General features: G+C 46.0%; 1 protein-coding gene across 2 annotated transcripts in view; it reads right to left on the bottom strand.

The window, feature by feature from the left end:
* CSF1R (colony stimulating factor 1 receptor) overlaps positions 1–10699 on the bottom strand; it is a 35550-nt gene extending 24851 nt beyond the window's left edge. The window contains exons 1-5 of one of the 2 annotated variants that reach the window (XM_064278118.1): positions 10497–10699; positions 5919–6176; positions 5218–5502; positions 3322–3455; positions 2489–2648 (exon numbers count right to left, since the gene is read on the bottom strand). In XM_064278118.1, coding sequence (XP_064134188.1) covers positions 2489–2648; positions 3322–3455; positions 5218–5502; positions 5919–6176; positions 10497–10545 — 886 coding nt within the window. In that variant the 5' untranslated portion in view covers positions 10546–10699. The remainder of the gene's footprint in view (positions 1–2488; positions 2649–3321; positions 3456–5217; positions 5503–5918; positions 6177–10496) is intronic. The other variant, XM_003404597.3, reaches the window with a different exon arrangement.
* Between the last annotated feature and the right edge of the window lie 16685 nt (positions 10700–27384).

Genomic DNA, 27384 nt, shown 5'->3' on the forward strand with positions numbered 1-27384 from the left:
CTTCACTAGCAACCCCAACATTTTCCTCTCTTCTGTTTAGATCCTCATCATCCTTCAAGACTCACCCCCACTCCAGTGAGTCTTCATTGACCAGTTCAAGCCACAGGGGGATCTCCTTCCTCTAGACTCCTGTTGCCCACCCAGGCTGCATACTCATTAGGCACCACACCCAGAATACTTTACTCTTCTGGTTCAGTTCTCCCTTCAGGTAGCTATCTTCTCTCTCCAACTAGTTTGTTTTTGTTTTCTCTCTCTCTTAGTCAGTCAGCCATCCACCCACCTACCCATCCATCCATCCATCCATCCATCCCTCTGAACTCCAGCTCTAACCACTTCCCACCACTTCCATTACTACCCTGGTTGAGGCACCATCATCTCTAGCCTGTACAGTTGCAGTAGCCTTCTAATTCATCTGCCTGCTTCTACTCTGGCCTCCCAACAGCCAGTTCTCAACACAGCACCAGAGAGCCCTGTTAAATCTTGTTATACCCCAAGTCATATCATGTCACCCATCTGCTCAAAACCCTCCAATGGCTCTCCACCTTCCCCATGATGAAAAGTCAAAGTCCTTACATTGACTTACGAGGACCTACATGATCTGTCACCCTCTTCCCTTGCCCGTTGCGACTTCCTTTTGTATTTCTCTTTCTCTTGCTCACTCCACTCCAGGCACACTGGCCAACTTGTTCCTTGAACACAGCAAGCATAGTTCTGTCTTAAGACTTCTGCTCTTTCCTTTGCCTGGAACTCTCTTCCCCAAGATATCTGTGTGGCTTTCTCCTTTATCTCCTCTCCAAGTCTTTGCACAAATGTCAACTTCTCAATGAGGTCTTCCTTGATGACTACCCTCTTTTACACTGCAAACCCTATATTATTTATTTTTCTCACTGCTTATCTACCCTCAGGCAGAACATAAGCTGCATGAGGACTGGGATTTTTGTATCCGATTCATTGGCAATTGTATTCTCAGCACCTAGAACAGTGTCTGGCAAAAAGCATGAATGAATGTGAACATTTTTTGAGTGACTGCTGTATCCTGCCCTAGAAAATAGATAGGATTAGAACCCATAACTGAGGGGATAACTCTGTGTTTTGCTCCTCCTCCCCTTTATAAACCCCCTTGCACAGGATGGGGCCCAGAGTAGAGCTCACATTGTACTGCAAGTCCAGTGTGTTGCATGCACACTCAGGGCAGCAATTCTCATTCCCCTTCCCCCCACCCCTTTCTGTCAACACATGAGGCATGGCCAGGCTGAAATGACTCAGAGTCTGTCCCCACCCTTAAGGAGCTTCTGCTCTGCTTCCTGATTCTCAGTCCAGTGACTGGCACTGCCCCCACCCAATCACCCTAGCCAGAGACCTGGAGATCATCCTTAGCTCCTCCCCCTTCTTCGCCACTTCATCCCAATAATCACAGAGTTTTGTTGATTATGTCTACTAAATGGTTCTGGAGGACAGACTCCTTCTCCACAATCCCCACTATGACCCAGCAGCACCCTCTACCATTTCGAGCCTGGATCACTGCATCAACTGCCCTGACTGTTCTTCAGCCTTTGGATACACACACACAATAACAACATATTTAATTCTCACAACAAACTTATGAGGCAGTTACTGTTATTATGATCCTCATTTTGCAGGTGGGAACCCTGAGGCACAGAGAGGTTAAGCAACCCACTAGTCATTGGTGGAGCCAGGTTGGAACATGCCCGGGAGTGTGTGCTCCTGACCACCATGCAGTGCCCTCTCCATGCAATATGATCCCATCATTCTTCTCTTTAGAACCTCCAGTGACTCCCACTGCCCACAGGATAAGATGCAAACTTCCCAATTGAGTTAAGGCTTGTTTACCACCTAGCCTCCACCTCCATCTCTGCCTCCCTGGGCCACTCTTCACACCACTCCACATCCCTGCTCTTGTCACCTTCTTATGGTGTCTCAAATACACAGTGCTGTTTGCTTTGGGCCTTGCACATGCTGTTTCCTCTGCCAGAAGCACTGTTCCCCTTCCTTTCACATCCCACTGCCTGGTTAACTCCCCTTCATCCTTCCTGTCTCAGCTTAGAGGCCACTTTCTCCAAGCCTGGGTTGGGGACCCCTTTGGTGTTCCCATGACACTCTGCACTTCCCCCACAATCGTCTTGGGTTATCATATCCTGTCCACTTGTCCATGTGACATGAGTGCCAGCACCCAGGACAGTGCTAGGCATGAAGGAATGAATAAATGAGTAAATAAAGTCTAGTAGTGAGCTACTGGACACCAACCCGAAAGCTGAAAAAAAAGTGCTAGACCAAAATGCAGCACTGCATTGTGGGAACTCCAAGGAAAGAGAGAGGGATTCTGGGAAGAGACTCGTGGCTCTCTAGGCAAACCCTAAGGATTCTAATGGGGGTGTTCTCCTCTGCTACCAGCTCCCTCTTTCCCAAACCCCTTTTGTACCCCCACTCCAAGATTCCTGCCAACTCCTCCCATCGTCCTGATGCTCACCTACCACCCGGAGGACCATGGAGGCAGAGTTGCTGCCCTGGGCATTGGTGGCCACGCAGGAGTAGTTGCCAGCATCTTGGAAGCCTACGTGATCGAGGCTGTGGATCAGCACTTTATGGTAACGGCCTTCATGGTAAACAATTTCTGGATGGACTGTCAGCTGTAACCAAAAGGAATGGAGATGTTTTACCAAGGTTATTTGGGAATTAGAAAGATTTGATTTCAAATTCTCAGCCTCTGTGGATTACTATGTTCCCGTCTTGGGCAAGGGACTGCACTTTGAGCCTCAGTTTCCTTATCTGTAAAATGGGACTAATATTAGTCCTAGGGTTGTGGTGAAGCTTAAATGAGATAATGTATGCAATGGTTAGGACTGTGCCTGGTACATGGTAGGCATGGTGGGTGGGTAGGGGGTCTATCATTAGCAGCAGCCTAGTGCTATTCCTTCGTCAGCGTACTCTCCCTCTCTCCCAAAGTCATTCTGGGATAGCCCTCATCTCCCTGGGCTTCAAGGGTTGGCTAGGAACCCTTTGCTTAGTCCCGAGTGAGCTGACATCTGGCCCCTTTTTTAGAGACTGGGGCAAAGGCCATGGGTTAAGAGGCTAGAGTACCCCTCCCCCCTCACCAAGATTCATCACCATGAACCTAAGTTCTAGTTCTAGATCAGCTACCTATTGTCAGTGGGATCTTGGGCAACTCTGCTCTCCTCTTGGCCTGGGCTGGGCCTCAGCCCAGAGAGCCATTCTGGGGTGGAGCTGCAGGCTCCAACCTGCACGGCCTGGTGTGCTGGGAGGGCAGGCCAACTTCACCTTGCTGTCTCCTCAGGGACTAACCTTGGTGTCTCCGCGTTGGAGGAAGATGTCAAAGACGGGGTCCACATTGCTGGCTGAACACTCAATCTGAGCAGCCTCCCCTTGAATCCGCACCAGCTCGGCAGGCTTCAGCATCAAGGTTGGGAACCCTGAGACTGAGACCAAGGGAGGGACATATAAACAACCTGCTCCCTGCCATCAGCCAGGCCACTCTCCCACCCTAAGCCCTGGGAGGCAGCCTTGGTCCCTTGCTTTTTCTCTCAGCCACTCTGACAGCAAGTCCTGTGTCCAGATGGAAATGTCCTCCATCACCCCCGCCCACTCCCCAGCCTCCACCATCATCCTCTGCTCTAGATTCCTGCAACAGCCACCTTGCTGGCCTCTCTGCCTGCCCTTCAACTCCCTACAATCAAGACTTCTCACGGTAGCCAAAGTAATCTCTTAAAAATGTAAATGGGGTCATGCCATTTCCTGTTTAAACAGTCAGTGGCTTCCTGTCATTCTCTGGATAAAAGCCAAAGTCCTTTTCATACCCCCATGCCTTGTCACTGACCACCTGCCACCTGCCACCTTTTGTCCATTGCACTGCAGCCACACTGGCCGTCTTCCCCACCACAGGGCCTTTGCACTTGCCATTCCCACCTGGAATGCTTTTCCTCTCATGCTGGAATGAGTGGCTGTTCTCATCCTTAGGTTTTTTAGCTCAAAAATTTCTCAGAGAGGCCTTCTGTGACCAGCTTAGCTGAATTACGCCTCCATTCCCAGCTTTTTCTGGCTTGATTTCTTGTTTATCACAATTCGTACTTATTTTCTTTAGAGTTTGTCTCCCCTAGTAGAATGTCAAGTCTGTGAAAGCAATCTCCCCAGCAACTAGCACAGTGCCTGATACATAGTAGGCATTAAATTAACATTTGTGACTGTCACTATTGTTAACAGATGCTGTAGTCCAGTTTCCTGAGGTCCAGAGACAACAAGGGGCTCACCCAAGGTCACTAAGGTAGTCATGGCAGAACTAGGGCCCAGGGCTCTTAGTTTCCAGCCAGCCAGGGATCTACAGGATGGAGGTGTCAGGAAGGGGCACCAATGGTCACCTGTGCCCACACACCTGGGTCCTTTGACCTCCTGGGCAGGTTTAGCCACCTCAGACCTAGCTGCAGCACTCTGACCCTAGCCCTCATTTAAAGTCCTAATTCCTATCTCGAGTCCAGGTTCTGAGCTTGGGGCTCTGCTTGCTGTCACCAGCTCTTCTAGGAACCAAAATTGTGTCCCCAGTCTGGGATGGAGGAGACTGAGGGCAGAGGATATGTGAGACTCCTCCCTCCTCCCACCACCACTCCCCACCTACATCGAGAGCTGTCCTGTGTGCCCACCCAACCCTGTCTCTTGGCTCACCCTGCTCCCATTCATGTGCCCAGGACCCCACACCAGGCTGGCACCATGTGGCAAGCCCACATCTCAAGGTGTGGAGAGTTCCAGGCCTCCCTTAATTCCTGGACACTCAGAGCCGGTTCCTGCTGCCTCCTCCTCAGAAGCACATCTTGGCATACTCCCTCCTTCCCGTCAGCCACGTCTCAGCTCAGATAAAATGTCCCTTCCTCCAAGATCCCCCCTCTGCCCACACATCCTCTCCATTCCATTCCTTTCTTTTCTTCGTTTCATAGCATGTCTCATTATCAGAGACACTCCTGCCCATTAAGTGGTTTACTTGCCTGTGGTCTGTCTCTCCACCCCTACACCATTGCCCATCTTGTCCCAGCAGGTGTCCCATAGATGTTTGCAGAATGTTTGGAAGGAAGAAGTGAAAGAAGGAGGACACCTGTGACATCCCATCGGGCCTGGCTCCCAGCCACTGGCCATGAGCTGCCAGCTCTCCACCCTGCCCTCTGTGCCTCACCTGTCCCACCCTGCCCCACGCACCTTTCTGCACCTTGAGCTGGATGCCGATGGACAGCACCTTCCTACCACGCACCAGGGTGCTGCACTGGTAAACCGAGCTGTCAAGGTACTTGGCCTTGTGAATGGTGAAGCCACGCCAGCGTGAGAAGGAGTAGTCGGTGTCATGCCGGACAGGCCGGCCCCGTGCCCGCATCAGTGAGACATCAGCCTCCAGCTCCGGGTTGGTGAGCAGACAGGGCAGCAGCGTGTCCTGACCCTCAAACACCGTCACCTCCTCTGCCAGGATGTTCCAGGGACGTAAAGGGTCTGAGGTAGAGGGGGTACAGAGTTATAACTGCCCTCTCTCCACCAAGCCAGCCAAGCAGTCCCTGGACAAGGGCAAAGGGAAGGTGTAACAGGAGGACAGATGAGCTGATGCTTTAGAGGGACTGTGGAATCAGATGTTCTAGTCCCAGCCCCACTACTTGATGCTGTGTGACTTTGGGCCAATGACTCAACGCCTCTGAGCATCTGCAAAATGGGCATCCTCCTAGGACCTCCCTCCCAGGGTTATTGTGAGGACCACATTAAATTAGAAGTGCTGCCACAGGTCTTTGTTCATGGTAGCTGCTCAACAAGCAGGGTGCTGTCGTTCTGACTGTTAATATTGCCCCACTGCCACTGCCCACTCCTGTTGGGGCCTGCTGAGACAGGTCTCTTGGTCATGGGGGCGAAGTTCTCACCTTTCACGAATAGGTGGATGGTGGCGTTGTCCCCCGAGGGTTCTCCAGGCTCAGTGCAGCGATAGGTTCCTGTGTTTCGGAAGGTGGCATTGGTCGTGGTCAGGATGCTTCTGGGAGCCTCAGGGTCCAGGGTCCAGCCAGGGTAGGTAGCACTGTCCCACTCCATGCTGCCGTTGCCCACACATCGCAGGGTCACTGCTGTGCCTGGCTCCACAACCAGCTCGGGGCCTCGGGGCTCTATAACCGGGACCCCCTGACCTAAGGGGAATGGAATTGCAGATAAAATGAGGCCTTGGTGCCCCCCAGGGTGTCCCTTGCCTCTGAGATGGTGGTGTGAGTGCTGGACTGGGCCAAGACTCTGCTCCGCTGTAACCTGCAGGATCACCTTGAGCAAGTCCCTGCCCTTCTCTGGTCATTTGCCCAGCCCCCAACCCCAAACCTGTTGGGGGTGAGGTGATGTTCTGATATTCAACAGGCCCCTCCTCTGAGAAAGGGGGACTGGGACCTTTTTCAGCCCCCAACCCATGCTATGGTCCAACTTGGGTTCCCCCTCGCCTCCTTCCCAGCTGCGGCTGCATCATTCTTCTCTCCAGGAGGGGACTCCTTCAGCCCCTTGTACAAAGCGGGTCCTTCAGGATCCCCAGCGCCCAGCCCAGGGTCCAGCTCACAATAGGAGGCTCAAACAAGCAAATGAAGAAACAAATGAATGAAGCATTGATGGCCAATTCCTCTGGCTGCATTCAGATGGAGATAGGAAAAGGAATGCAGGCTCTTAGCCCAGCAGAGCGGGAAGGTTCTGAGAGTCCTCTGTTGTGTCCACTTCCTCCTTTGGTCATCTGGTCTGTAGCATAGTGGGATGGTTTAGAGTGTGGATTCTGGAGTCAAGCTGCCTGGATTTCAATCCCAGGCCCCCGCTAATACCTGTGCACACTGGGCACGTTACCTAACCTCTCTGGGCCTCAGTTTCCACATCTATAAAATAAGGACAATAATTGCACCCACTTATTGGGGTGTTAGGAGGCTTAAATGCATGGGAAGCTTTAGGACATCATCTGTCACCAAGTAAGTACTCAACAGAGATTGACTTTCATGTTTATTACCTCGTTTGTCCCCGTCCGCCCATTCCTAAGCCCCAGCACTGCTGTGTTTACTGGAAAGCCAATCTCTTTTTTTTCTTGAAGCAATGCAATTTTATTGATGGAAAAAAATAGGAAATACAGAACAGAAAAAAGATTAAAATAAACCTCCAACATCCCACCAGCTAGGGGTAATCACCGTTAACATCTATGTATCAATTCAGGAGAGCCAATCTCTTTTAAGGAAAATTTTCTTGAAGGAGAAAAGAGAACTTGAAACCCATACCGGGCCCTCCGGGAAGAAGGCCCGTTGCCTCTTCAGTGTCAGCATTTTTCCCGGGCCTAAAATAAGACCAAAGGAGGGAAGTGAGAGCTGATTCAAGGCCTTGGAGGGGCTGCCAGGCGCCCCGGCCCGCGTGGGCGGAAACACATTGCTGTCGCCCTGGCCCAGCCCCCAGTTTCCTCTCAGCCCACAGCCTTCTAATGGGGGTGTTCTCACTTCTGCTTCCCGGTCCTCCTGGCCACCGTCACCTCTCCAGGAGAGAGACCCCCCAGAGATGGGGTGCCACCTGCTGGACTTCAAAACACCTTGGGCTCCTGGACTATGAAGCCTGGCTCTGCCACTGGCCTACTGGGTGACCTGGCAAGTCCAACTTCCTCTGCTCTAGCCCCTTCTGGTGCTGGCCTCTGAGCCCTGGAGAGTCAGGGCTTCTCCATTGTTCTCCATAACAGTTCCTTAAATGGGTATCCCTCCACAGAGATCCCAGGTTTAGAAAGAGCTTCTCTGTCAAATAACTCTTGGGTGACTTAATTTATGTTTTGATTTTGTATCCACCAGGGATGTACTTTGGACATGTTGTCAGGAGCATTCCCTGGAGAAGGACATAGAGCTTGGTAAAGTAGAGGGTCAGCTAAAAGGAGGAGGATGTGTAGCATCTCTGATCCACGTGAGAGATCAAGTGAACCCATAAATACTGCCAAAGCCAACCCCTGAGGGCTATCAGTAGCCCTCATGTGGTGACCACCAGGGAAGGGGACAAGTTTCATTTCTGGCAGGCTTTCTGAAAATCTGAATGGAGTTGCCACTGCCCATTACTGCCAAGGCAATTCAGGCCCCCAAGTGGGTTTTTACTGCAGGAAAGAGCTTGGAATTAAACTCTCCTCATTAGTAGCTAGCTAAATTGCTTAACCTCTCTGACCCTCAGGCTCCTCTTTTGTTCAAACAGAATAATCTGAGTTCCCACCTCTGAGACCAGTAGCCAGTCAGCTCTCACTCATGGCAACCTCATGTGTATCAGAGTAGAATTGTGCTCCACAGGGTTTTTAATGGATGATTTTTCAGAAGTAGATCTCCAGGGCTTTCTTCCAAGGTACCCCTGGGTAGACTGTAATCTCCAACCCTTTGGCTAGCAGTCAAACATGTTAACCATTTGTACCACCCATGGTCTCCCACCTCTGAGAAGTCCTGGGGGATTTAATGAGCTAATGTGTAGCCCCTGGCCCAGAGTCAATGGTCCCTGCTTCTTGGCTACTGCTTCAGTCGCTACATTTCTAACATCTCTTCTGGCCCTGAAATTCTGATCCTAAAGACTTTATTTAACCTTTAAAGTCACAGGCTGTGACTATAATATCCCATGTCCTTGGACTCAGCAATTCTGTGCTGTGTTCTGTTTCTGCACCTGCTGGCCACACAGGAAGTTTCCCCTCCCCCAGCCTGTCCCTCTAGCTCCTGCCTTGGCCTCCTGGAAATGTGGTCAGAGAGAGGCATCTGTCCTGTTTGGTCCTATCCTGTTGTCCCGGATACTCACGCAGGACAGGGCTGACACCCTCAACTTCCACCTCCAACTTCCCCCTGCTGGCGTGGCTGGCAGGAAGGGAAAGCCTGGTCAGCTCCTCTCCTCTCTGAAGTGAGGGGCAGGGGCTTGGAGAACACCAACCCCGTCCCCCTTCTGCACCTGTACCACCTTTGCTTCTCATTTTAGCGTCCCCCTGCCCCTGCCCACTGGCTGATCAGACCACTCCGTCATCAGCTCCCAGGATGTGCCCCTACCTTCACTCCCCCCAAGACACACACAGTGCACCAAGGCCTAGGACTTAGCCCCTCCTCTGTCCCAGCATCTCATCACACTGCCCAGGAGAAGCTAGCCTCTCCCCGTCTTTAGAGTGTTCCAACTCCATCCTCTGACTCCTTCAGAGCACCCCTACTTACTCACCACTGGTCTATTGGGAAGAAAGCCTAGGTTTTTTCTAGCCCGTGCCCCCCATCTCTCCTGGAGCTGGGTACTGGACAACCCCCCACAGCTGCCTGCAGACAGGTTCTGGGGGCGAGGACAGGACAAGGAAGCAAAATCAAACCCAGGGATCCCCATTTGGGTGATGGAAATATTCTGTCTTGATTGTAATGCTGGCTACACAAGTGTATACATTTGTCAAAACCCATCAAGCCATATACTTAAGAACTTGTGCTTTCTATTGCATGTAAATCGTACTTGAATAAAAAAGAACAAACACTCCAGCCCAGTTGGGATCAAGTGGGCCAGAAAAGGACTTTAATGGCCCATCTCCTCATCAGGGACGAGCCATGCCAACTCCTTGCAGCCTCACAACCCTGGGACTATTGGAGGCCAGAGCTAAGGTCATCTGCAGTGGTACTGCCAAGGGGAGACTTGGAGCTTTAGCCACCTTCCCGCAATCTCCCTCATCCCCCAATCCCCCTACAAATAAGCATATGATTAAATGTGAACCACTTTGGTTGGGCCAATTGTAGCTACAAGACAAACACACTAGTCCCTTGCCTCCTGTTTTGGCCTCTCCTAGATGGAAATTGTGCAGTCACTGCTGCTGCCTGGGTAGGGATGGGGTCTCCCACACAGCTTCCCGTCCTGGGGCCCTACCTCCCAGGCCTTCCTCCAGCTCTAAACCTCTCCATTCCCAAATTTCCCTCTCTTGAGCCCTGGCCAAAGGCCAACCCCTCGTCTACCCTTCCCAACATCTTACCCAAGGTTTCCAACCAAGGCTCACTGCTCTGCTCCTTGCCCCTTCAGGGCGGCATCAACATTACCTGGTAACTTGCTGGAAATCCAGAATCTCAGATTACACTTAAGGTTTATTGAGTCAGAATCTGCATGGTAACGAGATCCCCACAGTAAAGTTTGAAAAGTATTTCTCTAGTCTATGTCATCACCGCCCCTCTGTCTGTCACTGAATAGATGTCAACACTGAAACTCTGAAAGTGTTGGGAACTTGTTTAGGACACACAGAGAGTCAGTGTCTAAGCTGGGATGGATGCACCGCTCTGGGCCAAGCTAGTCCCGCCCCGCCCCCACCCTCTTTTTCCTCCATTGCCTCTCCGAAGCAGACACTCACATACCTGTGGTTCAGTGCTGGGGAGATGGAAGCATAGAGTGCAGATACTCAGTAAGGGATAGGGGCTCACAGAATCCTTCTGCAAGGGCTTTCTCTGTCACATTCCTTCCCCCAAGTCCCCCAGTTCTGTTCTTACCATGCCAAGCTGTTGCCACCAACAGGACCAGCAGAGCCCATGGCCCCATGGCCACAGTGGTGAAGAGGCCAGGCTGATGCAAGTCTGGAGGATGAGCAAGGCTCTGGATTCCCAGCTACTAGCTCCGTGGGGATCGGGACCACCGGACACACGTTCCTCTTTGCTGCACTGGTTGTTGTCTTCCTCCTCCTCCTTGGGTTGATCTCCTGCTTCCTCTTTTTTTTACTAGGCAAGGCAACCACAGTGTTTGGAAATTTTGGGTCTTTAGAAGAAAACAAAGTCATGACCCTCAGTGGGAGGGGTTGGAGCCTGGGCAGGGATGGCCTGAGCCTGCGGGGATATTGCTAAGTTTGGGGCCCTTCTGAAGCCACCTCCAAGGGGCTCTGAGAGAAAAGGCATGTCTGAGATCAGGTAGTCAGTCAGAAACACAAATGGTGTTCTCTAGAGTGGCCAGGGGACTCTCAATGAGCCAAAAGGGAGGTTAGTTTGGTTTGACAAAGCCTGATAATAGCAGCAAGAAGCTTCCATCTATAGGACACTCACCAGTCAAGCCCTTTACATTCATTTACTCATTTGGTTCCTGCAAAAACTTTATGTGGTAGGTACTGTGATTATTCCCATTTCACAGATGGGAAAACAAATGCTCAGAGAGATCAGACAACTTGAATTTGCAGTGGTCACACAGCTACCAATGATGGAGGTGGGATTTGAAAACCCAATGCAGTAAGGGAAAGGAAACAGAAAACCCCTCTACCCTGGGAAAAGTTCAAGAATACGTATTGGGCCCAGACATACAGCAAGGGGTAACACAAGATCACCACAAAAGCCTCGCCCCCAAACAAAAGCTTCACCCCCAAGACCCAGGAATGCAGAGCCTACCTCAAAGTGAGGCTTAATCAGAACAACAGAGAATTCTCTCCACTCCTCATCACTAGGCTAACAAATGTCAAGTAACAAGTAACGGCAGACTACTATTGGGAGAGTGAAAAGAGACCCTCTATGAGGTACAGGGAAAATGGAAGACCTAAAGTTAAGGTTGGAACAGAAATCAAGAAAACTTTGCCAGCAGTCAAAGCCCCAACCTAAATACAATGTAATGCTCCTGTAACCCGTTGCCATAAAGTCGGTTCCAACTCATGGCAACCCTATAGGACAGAGTAGAGCTGCCCCACACAGTTTCCAAGGAGTGCGTGGTGGATTCAAACTGCCAACCTTTTGATTAGCAACCTGAACTTTTAACGACTGCACCACCAAGACTTTAAAACCCCTAGTGCTTGAAGGCAACAGGTTTGGTTTTTGGTTTGGTGCTCTGAATATAACCTTAGCAAGAACAATTGCAAAGCCCAGCTTGACTGTTGACTAGATTAACTTAATTTCCCACAGTAAGGACCTAGCAGAAGGGATGGTTACCAACTTCCAGGCATAAAAACTTAATCTCGGTCTCAAGTGTTCTACGTGATAGTATTTATATTATATATAATATGTCTAGCTTCTAATAAAAAATTACAAAGCACACCAACAAGCAAGAAAAAACAAGGACCAGATCCAGATATCAGAATTGTCAGATACAGAATTTGAAATAACTATGATAAATATGTTAAAATCTCTAGTGGAAAAAGTAGACATCATGTATGATCAGATGGATAATTTCATCAGAAATACGAAAGCTATTCAAAAGAATCACATAGAAATGAAAACACAGTGAAAGAAATCAAGAATGCCTTAGATGGGCCCATCGGTAGACTTGACAAAGCTGAGAAAAGAATCAGTAAACTTTAAGACAGATAAAAGAAATTACCGAAATTGAAATAAAAAGGGAAAAAATGAGTGAACTACAAAACAAACAAGCAAGCAACACAGAGCAGAACATTCAAGAGAAGAAAGAATAGGGCAGAAGAAATATTCGAAGAAACAAAGGCCAAGAATTTTCCAAAATTAATGACAGACACCAGATCACAACTCCAGGAAGTTCAGCAAACACCAAGCAAGACAAATACCAAAACAAACAAAAATCAAAGCACCCGTAAGTATATGGTATTCAAACGGTTGTAAAGTATAGATGAAGAGAAAATCTTTTAGGCAGTGGGGCTGGGGACAGGGCATGGGGTGGGGTGGGAAGGCACATTACATAGGGAGGAATAAGGATAAGAACTGTAGTGGACTCATCAGAAACTATGTATGCCAGAAGACAACGAAGTGACATATTTAACGTGCTGGGGAAAAAACAAACACACACCTGTCAACCCAGAATTGTATCTGTCATTGTTAGCTGCCATGGAGTTGACTCTGACTGAGGGCAACCTGTGTGCAACAAAACAAAATGTTGCCTGGTTCTGCATGTTTAAGTCCATTGTTGCCACTATTGTGCCAATCCATCTCACTGAGACTCTCTCACACCCTCTTTGACCCTCTGCTTCACCAAACATGCTGTTCTCCTCTGGCAATTGACCCCTCTCGATGATGTGTCCAAAGGAAGTGAGTTGGGAAAGTCTGTTTGTGATCCCTAAGGTTTTTGTCAGCTAGATCACCAGGCCTTTCTTCCCAGAATTATATGCCCTGTAAAAATATCCTTCAAAACCGAAGAAGGGGTACTTTCTTAGACAAAACAGAGTATTCATTGCCAACAGATCAGCAGTACAAAAAAAAAAATAAAGATAAGTTCTTCAGCCAAAAGGAATTGATACCTGACAGAAACTTGGATACACACATACACACAAAATAAAGAGTCCTGGAAATGGAATAAATAAAAGTAAATATAAAAATATTTTTATCTTATTTTTAATTGCTATCTAAAGCAGATGTTGGCATTTTTTTTTTTCTGTAAAGACCAGACAGAAAATATTTTAGGTTTTGTGGACCATATAGTCTGTGTTGCAATTACTTAGCTCTGCCATTATAGTATAAAAGCAGCCACAGACAATACAGAAACTATTGAACGTAGCTGTGTTCCAATAAAACTTTATTTATGAAAAACAGTCTGCAGGCTATAGTTTGCTGACTCCTGATCTAAAGCAAATAGTGAAATATACCATGTTCAGGACTAGAAGACTCAATATTATTAAGCATGTCAACTCTCTCCTAAGTTGATCTATAGACGCAACAAAGTTCCAATCAAAATCTCCGCAGAAATTTTTTTGTAGACACTGACAAGCTGATTCTAAGATTTATATGGAAACACAAATGAGCTAGAATAACCATAACAATTTAGGAAGAGAAGAACACAGTCGGAGTATTTGTACTACCTGCACAAAGGATAGATGTACACATCAATGGAACAGAATAGAGTCCAGAAGCAGATCTGCACATATATATAGTCAACTGAGATTCCACAAAGTTGCAAAGACAATTCAACAAAGAAAGGATAGTCTTCCCAAAGCATAGAGCTGGGACAGCTGGATATTCATATGCAAAAAAACAAAAAAAAAACGCTTTGATCCATATCTCAAACACTATACAAAAAATTAGCTCATATGGATCAAAGGCCTAAATGTTAAATGATACAACGATCACAAGATAATATGAAAATCTCTGTGACCTTGGGAGATAGGTAAAGATTTCTTAGACACAACACCAAAAGCATGATCTATAAAAAAAGTTTTTTTTTTAATTTTTTTTTTTTTTTATGAATTGGACTTCATCAAAATTAAGACCTTCTACTCTTTTAAAGACATGCTAAGAGAATTAAAAGACAAGCCACAGGCTAGGAGAAAATATTTGAAATCTTGTATGTTATAAAGGACTTATATCTAGAATACATAAAGAACTCTCAAAACTCAACAATAAGGGAACAAATAGCTCCAAAAAATGGACAAAAAATTCAAACGAAGAAGATATATGGATGGCAAATAAGCACCTGAAAAGACGTTCAACATCAATATTTTTTAAAGAAATACAAATAAAGCCACAGTGAAATACCACTACATTTCAGAAAGGCTAAAGGAAAAAAAAATAAAATAAAATTGACAACTCCAAGTGCTAACAAGGATGCAGAGCAAGCAACTAAAATTCTTATGTAGTGAAACCTGTGAGAGCTGGTATTCGATGGGACTGCCTTGTTTTTCCGAGTCTCGCAAGTTTTCCACTTTTGACAGGGTGCCGTCTTACCACTTTTCCATTACTCTTCTTAGTGGAAAATACTTGAGTTTTCCTTCTCTGACTGGTTTCCACCTTACACAGTTTCTGGCTTTCATGGGTTTTACTGTTTATATTACTGGTCAAAAATCAAAACCAAACCCAGTGCCGTCAAGTCGATTCCGACTCATAGCGACCCTATAGGACAGGATAGAGTCGCCCCATAGAGTTTCCAAGGAGCACCTGGCGGATTCGAACTGCCGATCCTTTGGTAAGCAGCCGTAGCACTTAACCACTACGCCACCAGGGTTTCCCATATTACTGGTAGGGATGAAAAATGACACAGCCATTTTGGAAATCAGTTTGGCAGTTTTTTTATAAAGTTAAAAAATATTTACCATATTATTTAGCAATCCTACTCCTAGCTATTTACCCAAGTGACATGAAAATTTACAAAACCCTTACATGAATGTTTGTAGCAGCTTTATTTGTAATCACTCCAAAGTGGAAACAGCTCAAATGTCCCTCAGCAGTTGAATGGATAAACACACTGAAGGGAGAAATCCATACAGCATTTACTGAATGGATAAATTCATACAGTATCCCTGTTACTGAATGGAGAAATCCATACAGTAAAATGATACTCAGTAAAATAAAGAAGCTACCTTCTGATATATGCAACAATATACATGAATCTCATTGCATTCTGCTAAGTGAGAGAAGCCAGATTCAAAAGGCAACATACTGATGATTCCATATATATGACATTTTGCAAATGGACAGAAAACAGATGATTGGTTTCGAGGGAATGCAGTGGACAGAAACTGACTACGAAGAATCACAGGAATTTTTTTGATGATGGAACTATCTCCTGACTGTGATGGTGGTAAAAAGGCTATATATGTTTGTCAAAAGTAGCAAAACTACACAATGAAAAGGGTGAATTTTCCTGTACGTAAATTAAAACCAAAAACCAAATCCGTTGCTGTCGAGTCAATTCCGACTCATAGTGACCCTATATAACAGAGTGGAACTGCCCCATAGGATTTTCGAGGAGCAGCTGGTGGATTTGAACTGCTGACCTTTTGCTTAGCAGCTGAGCTCTTAACTACTACACCACCAGTTAAACCTTCATGAAACAAATGGGAAAAAAATATAAAAGGTTAAAAAAAAAATTTTTTTTTAAGAACAACCAAAATAGTCTTGAAGAAAGTGAATAAAATAGAAAGTCTCATTCTACCAGATATCAAAAGTTACTATCAACATAAGATGATTAAGACTGTTTGATATTGGCTTACAGATTAACACAAACAGACCAATAAACAACATAAAGATCTCAGAAATAGATCTATGTATATCGACACTAGGCGGCACTGCAGAGCCCAGGTGGTGGGGGAGGGGGTGGGGGTAGCCGGGAAGGACAGTCTTTCCGATAAACGCATCTGAGATAATTGGCTATCTGCATATTTTTAAAAGAGGAATTGATTTCTACCTAACACCATATACAGAAGTCGATTTCATTGCCAGGTGTTGGCCAGGGTACAGAGTAACATGAAGTCTTGTCCATTGACTCAACAACTTGAGAAAAAGTTTAGTGCTAAATGCTTAAGTTGAAAACATACCTATCTTATCACCCAACAATTCCACTCCTAGGCAGATATACAACAGAGAAGCGCGCATGTGTGTTCCCGGATACATGTAGAAGATCCATGGTAGCATTTTCATTATAGCTGCAAACTGGAAGCCCCTGAATATCCATCAATAATAAGAGAATAAATAAAAAGCAGTATTTTATACAGTGGAACAATATAAATCAATAAAAATGCGTCTAATGGTTAATGCAGCTACACACAATAATACGTATATTTTGTTATATGGTTGCAAATACCTTGTTCCATTCTGTGGTTTGCCTTTTCCCTCTGCAGTGTCTGATGTAACGCCAGAGGTGCTCATTTGTCTATGGCAAGAAATTTGGAAAACAGCTACCTGGCCAACCGACGGGAAGAGATTCGTATTTGTGCCCGTGCCAACAAAAGGCAATCTAACAGAATGCGGAACATTCTGATATCAAATAATATCATTAGTGTTATATGCAAGTACACTATTAAAAAAAAATTGCTGAAGATAATTCAAAAGCATTTGCAGCAATACATGGGCAGGGAACCGCCAGAAAGTCAAGGCAGATTCAGAAGAGTACATGGAGTGAGGGATGTCATTGCCGATGTCAGATGGATCTTGGCTGAAAGCAGAGAATACCGGAAAGATGTTTACTTGTGTTTTATTGACTATGCAAAGATATTCGACTGTATGGATCATAATGAATTATGCATAACATTTCAAAGAATGGGGATTCCAGAACACTTAATTGTGCTCATGTGGATACATTGACCAAGAGGCAGTCATTTGAACAGAATAAGGGAATACTGCATGATTTAAAATCAGGAAAGGTGTGTCAGAGTTGTATCCTTTCACCATACTTATTCGATCTGTATGCTGAGCAAATAATTCAAGAAGCTGGATTATATGAAGAAGAACAAGGCGTCAGGATTGGAGGAAGACTCAATAACAACTTACGACATGCAGATGACACAATCTTGCTTGCTGAAAGTGAAGAGGATTTAAAGCACTTACTGATGAAGATCAAAGATCAGTATGATTTACACCTCAACATAAAGAAAACAAAAACCCTCACAACTGGACCAATAAGCAAAATCATGATAAACAGAGAAAAGACTGAAGTTGTCTAGGATTTCATTTTACTTAGATCCACAATCAACACCCATGGAAGCAGCAGTCAAGAAATTGAACAATGCATTGCATTGGGTAAATCTCCTGCAAAAGACCTTTGTTGAAAAACAAAGATGTCACATTGAGGACTAAGGTGCACCGGACCCAAGCCATGGTATTTTCAGTTACCTCATATGTACACAAAAGCTGGACAATGAATAGGGAAGACCGAAGAAGAATTGATGCCTTTGAATTACGGTGTTGGTGAAGAATATTGAGCATACCATGGACTGCCAGAAGAATGAACAAATCTGTCTTGGAAGAACTATAGCTAGAGTGCTCCTTGGAAGTGAGGATGGTGAGACTTTATCTCACATACTTTGGACATGTTATCAGGAGGTACCAGTCCCTGGAGAAGGGCATCATGCTTGGTAAAGGAGAGAGTCAGCAAAAAAGAGGAAGACCCTCAACGAGATGTATTAACACAGCGGCTGCAACAACAGGCTCGAGCATAACAGCGATTGTGAGGATGGCAGAGGACAGGTAAGTATTTTGTTCTGTTGTATACAGGATGGCTATGAGTCGGAGCTCACTCGATATCACCTAACAACAACACTGTGTCTGAAGTCTTGTTCTTGTTGTTGTTGTTAGGTGCCATCAAGTCGGTTCCAACTCATAGCGACCCTATGCACAACAGAACGAAACACTGCCCTGTCCTGAGCCATCCTCACAATCGTTGTTGTGTTTGAGCCCATTGTTGCAGCCACTGTGTTAATCCACCTCGTTGAGGGTCTTCGTCTTTTCCACTGACCCTGTACTTTGCCAAGCATGATGTCCTTCTCCAGGGACTGATCCCTCCTGACAACATGTCCAAAGTATGTAAGACGCAGTCTCGCCATCCTTGCTTCTAAGGAGCATTCTGGCTGTACTTCTTCCAAGACAGATTTGTTCGTTCTTTTGGCAGTCCATTACATTCAATATTCTTCGCCAACACCACAATTCAAAGGTGTCAACTCTTCTTCGGCCTTCCTTATTCATTGTCCAGCTTTCACATGCATTTGATGCGATTGAAAATACCATGGCTTGGGTCAGGCACACCTTAGTCTTCAGGGTGACATCTTTGCTCTTCAACACTTTGAAGAGGTCTTTTGCAGCAGATTAACCCAAAGCAATGCGTCTTTTGATTTCTTGACTGCTGCTTCCATGGCTGTTGATTGTGGATCCAAGTAAAATGAAATCCTTGACAACTTCAATCTTTTCTCCGTTTAGCATGATATTGCTCATTGGTCCAGTCATGAGGATTTTTGTTTTCTTTATGTTGAGGTGCGATCCATACTGCAGGCTATGGCCTTTGATCTTCCTTAGTAAGTGTTTCAAGTCCTCTTCACTTTCAGCAAGCAAGGTTGTTTCATTTGCATAAAGCAGGTTGTTAATAAGTCTTCCTCCAATCCTGATGCCCTGTTCTTCTTCATATAGTCCAGCTTCTCGTATTATTTGCTCAGCATACAGATTAAATAGGTATGGTGAAAGAATACAACCCTGACGCACACCTTTCCTGACTTTAAACCACTCAGTATCCCCTTGTTCTGTCCGAACAACCGCCTCTTGATCTATGTAAAGGTTCCTCATGAGCACATTTAAGTGTTCTGGAAATCCCATTCTATGTCTGAAGTAGATTGCATTAATGACCTCATTTCTTCACTCTTCCCAGTACTCAAGCCCTTTGCCATGTTACCTGGCTAGTCCTCTCAGAAAAGAGGTGGAGACTGTTTCGCCAACCCTTGAATGTGAGCTTGATCATGGGACTTGCTTTGGCCAGTAGAATGAGGTGGAAGTTAGGATGTCCCAGTTCTGAGTCTAGGCCTCAAGAGGCTTTGCATGTTTCCCCTTGCCTTTTTATACTTCTAACATCAATGTGAGAAAGACGTTGTCAGGCTGGCCCACTGGCCCAAAGAGGAGGAGGAGAAGGACGAAGAGGAGAAATACATGGAGCAGAGCAACACCACTAAGGTGCCCCAGCCAAGCCCAGCTTAAAGCAGCATGTCTAGCTGCCCTGTGGATGCATGTGTGAGCCTTACTGAGTTCAGCTAGATCAGCTGAATACTATAGACAAGAGAAAATAAATGTTTACTGTTATATGCCACTGTGGTTTTGTGGGGTTTCTTTGTTATGTGACAAAAGTTAAGTGATATATATATACTGTATTTTTACCAAAATAACACCCACCTTCTATGTTTGTTTGCCAACCACGACCTTCTCCTGTGAGGTATTTTCATAAGCGCAATTATGCCAATTTTTTTTACATGTTGCTGTAAAAATTAGCATAGTGCACTTACAAAAATACCTCACAGGGGTGGCGACAGTTAAACAAATGTAGGAGGTGTGTGTTATTTGCATAAAAATACAGTTGTGTCCTTTGATGAATGAAAATCATTAATTGTTATTAATTGTCAATTTTTCTTTATAGTTACTTGTGTGTGTGTCTTGTTCAAGAAATCTTTCTCTACCCTGAGGTCATGAAGATATCTTCCATGTTATGTTAAAAAACATTAATTTTCTTTACTTTAACATTTAGGTCTATAATTCATCTGAATTGATTTTTGTGCGTTAGTTAAAGGAGGGGTTGAGTTTTACTTTTTTTCCATGTAGAATCCCATCTCTTTTCTATGTTCTGGATTTTTTTTTTATATCAACTTTATTGCAATATAATTTACATACCAAACAATTCCCCCTTTTAAAGCGTACAATTGAATGGTTTTTGGTATATTCACAGAGTTGTACATCCATCACCACAATCAATTTTTGAACATTTTTATCTTCAACTAAAGAAACCCCATATCCTTTAGCTATCAGTCTCTCTATCCTTCCCCACCCCTAACCCCAGCCCTGTCTTGGATAACCATGAATCTACTTTCTATATCCATAGATTTGCCTATTCTCAACATTTCATATAAATGAAATTGTACAACATATGGGAAACCCTGGTGGTGTAGTAGTTAAGAGTTCAGCTGCTAGCCAAAACATCAGCAGTTCGAATCCACCAGACACTCCTTGGAAACCCTATGGGCAGTTCCACAATCGACTCCGACAGCAATGGGTTTGGTTTTTGGGTTTACACAATGTATGACCTTTTGTGTCTGGCTTCTTTCACTTAGCATAAGGTTTTCAAGGTTCATCCATGTTGTAGTATGCATCGATACTTCACTTCTTTTTATTGTTGAATAATATTACATTATATGTAGATATCACATTTCATTTATCCATTCATTAGTTGATGGACATTTGAGTTGTTTCTACTTTTGGCTATTATGAATAATGCTGCTATGAACATTTGTGCACAAGTTTTTGCACGGGCATATGCTTTCGTTTCTCTTGGGTATACTGCTGGATCGTATGTTAATTCTACGTTTAACCTTTTGAAGAACTGCCAGACTGTTTTCCAAAGTGGCTGCACGATTTTACCTTTCCATCAGCAATGTATGAAGGTTCCTAGTTTGTCTACAACCTCACCATTTGTTAGCTTCTGTCTTTTTCATCTTTACTGTTGTAAAGTAGTGGTTCTGATTTGTAGTTCCCTGTTGACTAATGACACTGAGCATCTTTTCATGTGCATATTGGCCATTTACATATCTTCTTTGAAGAAATGTCTCTTCAAGTCATTTGCTCATTTTTTAATTGAGTTATTTGACTTTTTCTTATTGAGTTGTAAGAGTTCTTGATATATTCTAGATACAAGTCCCTTATCAGATATATGACCCAAGCTAGGGGAGGGAGATGATGGGAATAATTTCCTACTCCTACCATGTTCTACAGTCTGGTTTGCTTATACATAAAGAGGGCTATCCCATTGCCATCAAGTCGATTTTGACTGATAGTGACAGACTAGAACTGCCCCATAGGGTTTCCAAGAAGTGGGTGGTGGATTCGAACTGCTGAATGCTTAACTAACCACTGCACCATCAGGGCTCCATAAAGAGGGCTATAGCCCCTCAAAATGGAAGTCCCCCAGCCCCTTTTCCTTTCAAACGCAGACCCTTTCTCAGCAGTAACCACTTGTAAGAGTTGTATATACCCTTCATGATGCTGGCTCCTGCGTGTACATGCTCATCTATGTCTTTACCCATCCATAGTTTGTCATTTTAAATAATAATATCATATTTCCATATGATTATTTGTTTATTACCTTGAAGCTTGGTTTCTGTCGCTTAACAATGTATCTTAGAGATCTTCCCATGTCAGTATGTAGAGATTTACCTTGATTTTTAAATTGTTGCATTATATTCAAAGGGATGAATTTACCATAATTGACTTCACCCTTTCTCGAACGTATAGATGCTTCAGTTACTTCTGAATTTTCTCCATTACGAATGAAACTGCAGTGAACACCTGGCACACGAATCTTTAGGCACATATGTGATCACTTGAGCAGAATCCATTTCTAGGAGAGGGATTGCTGGGTCAAAGAGTACCAGTTGCCAGACCCAGTGTGTGTCAGAGTAGAACTGTGCCCCATAGAGTTTTCAATGACTGATTTTTCTGAAGCAGACCACCAGGACTTTTTTCCAAGGTGCCTCCAGGTGGACTCAAACCGCCAAACTTCGTTTAACAGCTGAGCATGCTAACCATTTGCACCACCCAGGGACTCCATAGCCAAAGGGTAAGTATATTAAGATCTGGAGATATGGTTAAATTGTCATACAAATAAGGCTATATAAACATCCACTCCCACCAACAGTGTGTGGGACACCCAGCTCCATTATATTCTCACTGACATTGGATATTATATATCGCCAAAATTTTTTCAAACCTGATAGGAAGAAAAAAGTTTATTTCATAGATGTTTTAATATGCAGCAAGCCCTGATTACTGGTGAAATAAATGTTTTTTTTTCCCATCTGTGTATTGGCTACTGCTATTTCTTCTACAAATATCCTTTGTCCATTTTTTCTGTTTGGTTTTTGCCTTTTATTGATTTATTGTGACTACTTATATTCAGGACTACGTCTATGAATTTTGTTATTATATACGCTGAAAACTTTCCCATCAGTCTGCCACTTCTCTTAACTTTTTTTGTTTTTTGGTGTCTTTACTTACACAGAAGTTTGTTTTTACTTTGTTTGTAGTCAAATTTGTTGGTCTTTTCATTTCTGGCTTCTGGGTTCCGTGTCTTGCTTAGGAAGATGGAGCCATTTATCGTTTACAAGGCACTTTCGTTTCCATTTTCTCATGTAGGCCTGGGTCACAGGGACTCAGTGCAGTGTGTGTTATCTGCACTTTATAGATAAGAAAAAGGAAGGTCAGGGAGAGTGAGTGACTTATCTCAGGTCACACAGCTAATTTGGGGAAGACTCAGCGTCAGAATAGAATTCTCAGGCTCTAGGGCACTACTCCCTGCCGCCTGGGTCACATGGCCAACGCCATCCTGTATCCTCTACAGCATCCTGGAAAGGTCATCCGCACACCTCCTGTGGCTGCAACGGTGTTAGCCCATGCTGCCCTAGTGAGGGCTAGATCTGCCTCATACTCCACCTGTCACTCCTGGGGCTGCATCCTGGACCCCAAGACCCTCGACGAACCTCCAGCAATGTGGGGGCAGTTCCCCTGGGGCCCCCGGAGGTACCACGGCTCCAGGTTGAGCACGCCATCCAGTTTCTTGGCTGCTTCCTGGGACATGGTCTCCAAGTTCCTGCACATCTGTCATCCTCGCCCTCATCTTCAACAACACGCAGGGTCATCAATCTGCCATTATCTTTTTAAAGTCCAACATGTCAGAGGCGGGCCCCTGTGTGTGGCGACACTGGCCCGCCGAGAGTGCTGTGGGGCGAGGGATGGAGAGTCTGTCAGGGTGTCCTGCGGCCTGGCATTAGAGCTGGGCCTCGGAGTGGGAGCAGGAATCTGCCAGGCAGATGGGGCATTCCAAAAGAGGGAATGGTGTGGGGGCACAGGTTGGGGTAGACCAGAAGTGTGGAGGAATGGAGCAGGGTAGAAATGCACAGGGGGTACAAAAGGCCAAGTGCAAAGGGCCTCGACTGCGAGTCCAAAGAGCTTGGGCTTTCTCCTATAGACCATGGTTCTTTAATGGTTTGGTAACCTCTCAGGGGTCTACCTCCAAGTACAGTTCACAAACCCCAGCCTCAGAATTCAGGGGTGCCTATTAACATGCAAATTCCAGGGCCATCAGAGGACTGTTGAATCAGAGACAGGGGTGGGAAAACGCACAACAAGCAGGCTTTTCAGGGGACTCTGATGCTCACTCACGGCTGAGGCTGCTGTTCTCAAAAGCCTGTGGATGGTCTTGAGGAAGCCTGAAGACCCCTAACACATATGCAAAGCTTTAGTCTGGCTTTGGGTTGGGTAGCCTAGCTTTCTTGTGATCCCTACCAAGTTCCTGACCCGGGCTGGTGTAGACCCCTGTCTGGTGGGGGCTGTTTAGGTGAAGAAGGGATGTCACTGGCAAGGGAGGGAGGGCCACAGCAGCTATGAGGGCTGGCCCAGGTCATCTTGGCAGGACCCGCCTCTGTCCTCAAGGTCAGACGGCACTGCTCACCTGGTCATTTCTGTCTGCCCAGCCAACGCTTATGCCTCCTTCTGACTCCCTACTTCCAGGAAGGCTTTCCTGTTCCTACCATGTGGGTAGGTGTCCTTCCTGTGCATTCCAGGCCTCCTGGACCACCCCATTGCAGCATTTTCCTCCTTCTCAGGCCTCAAAGGCTTATCGGGTCCTCACTATGTATCAGGCAGCATGCCGAAGCACTTTTGGGTTATTTTTTTCATTGAATCCTCAACCGTGGAGGTACCTGTTGCTGTCGAGTTGATTCCGACTCATAGTGACCCTACGCGACAGAGTAGAGCTGCCCCACAGTTTCCAAGGAGTGCCTGGTGGATTCAAACTGCCGACCTTTTGGTTAGCAGCTGTAGTTCTTAACCACTACGCCACCAGGGCTTCCACCCTAGAGGTAGCTGTGGTTATTATGCCTGTTTTACCAAAGAGGAAACCAAGGCTCAGAGAGGTTAAGTCACTTTCCCAAAGTCACACTGCAGGTGAGAATATTTCTGCCTCCTGAGCCTGTGCTATACTTAACATTCTGCTCCACTGTCTCCAGGTGTTTGAAGAATGAATGAGCCAAGGAATAAACGCTGTGTCCAAAAGCCCACGAGCAGAAAGACACTTGCCTTCCTGGGAATGTGGCATTTGGAAGGCTACCATTTTCTGAGTGTTGTTTATGTGCAGGCACCATGACAGGCTCTTTGTACATCTATCTCATTTGATCCTCTCAACCTTTGAGTCTGGTTCTATTCATTACCTCTATTTTGCCAATGAGGAAACTGAGGCTCACTTTAGGTCACTCACCCAGGACTCCAGAGCCAGTGGGTGACAGGGCTGGGACTGGAACTGGGCAGCCTGGTTGCAGAGCCTGTGCTAGTGACTACCACACTGTACAGAGTGACCCAGCATTGAGCATGCTGTCCATAGGCATGGGTAGAAGTGCCCTGGGGCTCAGTGGAGTGACCCCTGACTGGGAAAGCCACAATCGTGCTGCCGGGAAAATGATGAGCAGGGATCCCAGACTGACATCACCCCTTCAGCTGAGGAACTTTGAGAGGGACTTTCAATGGTAACTGGCTTGTTATGTGTCAGCCCACACGTTAGGAAATCCTGAAGCGTGGGCCATGTCATGCTCTGCACATTCTAGGGGCTGGCCCTTATCTCCCTGCCTGGTTCCTAGCCTCTGAGTCCTCCTGACCCACAGCAGGGATAGCTTAACCCCCACCCTCCTGCCCACTCAACCGCAGCCCCAGTCCAGGCCCTGAGACCCAGGCAGTTCTCCACGAAGGATTAGAGGACCCAAGCCAGGAGCCAGAGAGCAAGCACCAGGGCAGTTTGGCAGCTGGCTCCACTTCAACCCCAAGCCAGAGAGGTTCCACCACACCTACCTCCATGGTTAAGGGTTAAATGAATTCTAATATCTGGCTAGGAGTCCTTGGGTAACTCAAACGATTAAGCACTTGACTATTAACTTAAAGGTTGGTGGTTCAAGGCCACTTAGAGGTAACTTGGAAGAAAGGCCTGGTGATCTTCTTCTGGAAGGTCACAATCTTGAAAACCCTATGGAACGCAGTTCTACTCTACGCATGTGGAGTCACTGATTTTTTTTTTTGGTAGTATATGGCTTACAGTACTATGTGGGTATTTGTATCAATCTACATTCCAGTCCAGTGCCACAACCAAACCAAATCTGTTGCCATTGAGTCAATTCTGACTTGTAATGACCCTATAGGACAAAGTGGAACTGCCCCCTAGGGTTTACAAGCAGCGGCTGGTGGATTTGAACTGACGACATTTTGGTTAGCAGTCACAGTACTTAACCACTGCACCACCAGGGTCCCTTCCAGCATAGTAATGAAGATCAAGTCCAAACTCTGTACTGAAGCTTACCGAGGCACATTTACAATCTGTCCACTGCTGATCTCTGCTTCCTCTTCTCTCCGTCTACCACACCCCCCCCATATTGAATGTGTCACTTTCAGCTCCCCAACTCACCATGCTCTTTCTTACCGCTTTCTTACTGTTTGACATGCTACTGCCTCTCTCTGGGATGTGTTATCCCTCCTCTCTTTACCTGACTACTTCTTTGTCCCATCCTTTCTCATGGACCTCTCAGCTCCACAACTCTTCTTACTGTTGGCCCAAGGACAGTTGCAAGGGTGGTTACTAGCACCCTCTTTCTCACTTCCCACTCCCATAAGCATGGGCTCTGCATCTCTCCCGATCATCCTTACACCCTCTGCACTGGGTCTGGGCCTGACAGATGGCAGGAGCTCAGTCAATGCTGGGTGCGTGAATAAATCCATCAACGGATGGACAAATGAAGAAAGAGTAGGGGAAATTCTCTGCTCTCAGAAATCAATTAATTAAGCTCAGAGCCCTTCCCTGCCTACAGGGCACTCCCAGGCTTGGTGGGAGGTAAGACAAGTACTTAAATGTGGTGCTACATCACAGGTGATGATATTGATCCACCACTGTCTGTCATACTGTGGTGGCTTGCATGTTGCTATGATGTTGGAAGCTATGCCACCAGTATTGCAAACACCCGTAGGGTCACCCATGGTGGACAGGTATCAGGAGAGCTTCTAGACTAAGGCAGACTAGGAAGAACGGCCTGGCAATCTACTTCCGAAAAGCAGCCAATTAAAAGCCTATGGATCACAACAGAATATTGTTTGATATAGTGCTGAAAGACAAACCCAGTAGGTTGGAAGGCATTCAAAATACACAGTGGCTGCAACAACGGACTCAAAAATAGCAACGATCATGAAGATGGCACAGGACCAGGCAGTGCTTCATTCTGTTATACATAAGGCCGTCATGAGTCAGAAATTACTTGAGGGCAACTAACAACAAAATCAGTATTGATACAATTTAATCACGCAACTGGGGACACTTGGAGATCAAAAGGGGATGTTATTAATAATGCATAAAGCAGGGCATAGGGGCCCTGGTGGAGCAGTTGTTAAGAGCTTAGCTGCTAACTGAAAGTTCAGCAGTTCAAATCCACCAGGCTCTCCTCAGGAGAAAGACGTGGCAGTCTGCTTCTGTAAAAATTTACAGCCTTGGAAATCCTATGGGGCAGTTCTACTCTGTTCTGTAGGGTAGCTATGAGTCGAAATTGCCTCAATGGCAGTTGGGTAAAGCGACACATAAAGAGGGACAGTTCTGAGTCACCCTGTTCACTGGGCACTTCCACTGTGCCACGCTATGGACTCAGCTCTTTGCGCAGCTCACCTCATTTGATCCTCACAACCACCTTATGAGGTAGCTATAGTTATCGCATGGTATTTTTTACTGATGAGGAAAGACAGACAGGTTTAGAGATGCTGAGTGACCTTCCAGGGGTCACACAACGGGTAAGTGGTGGAGCTGGATTTGAACTCGGGAACCCAGAGCCCACGTGTTAACCACTTAACTTCCGCACTGGCTGGGGCTCTCAAGAAGGTCAAGTGTAGAGGGACTGGCTTGGGCTTTTGAGCCAGACAAAAATTGCATTCCCCACTCCTACCTGTGTGACCACAGCCAGGTCCCTGGTCTTTT

The sequence above is a fragment of the Loxodonta africana genome, chromosome 2 (assembly GCF_030014295.1).
Source record: "Loxodonta africana isolate mLoxAfr1 chromosome 2, mLoxAfr1.hap2, whole genome shotgun sequence".
NCBI lineage: Eukaryota > Metazoa > Chordata > Mammalia > Proboscidea > Elephantidae > Loxodonta > Loxodonta africana.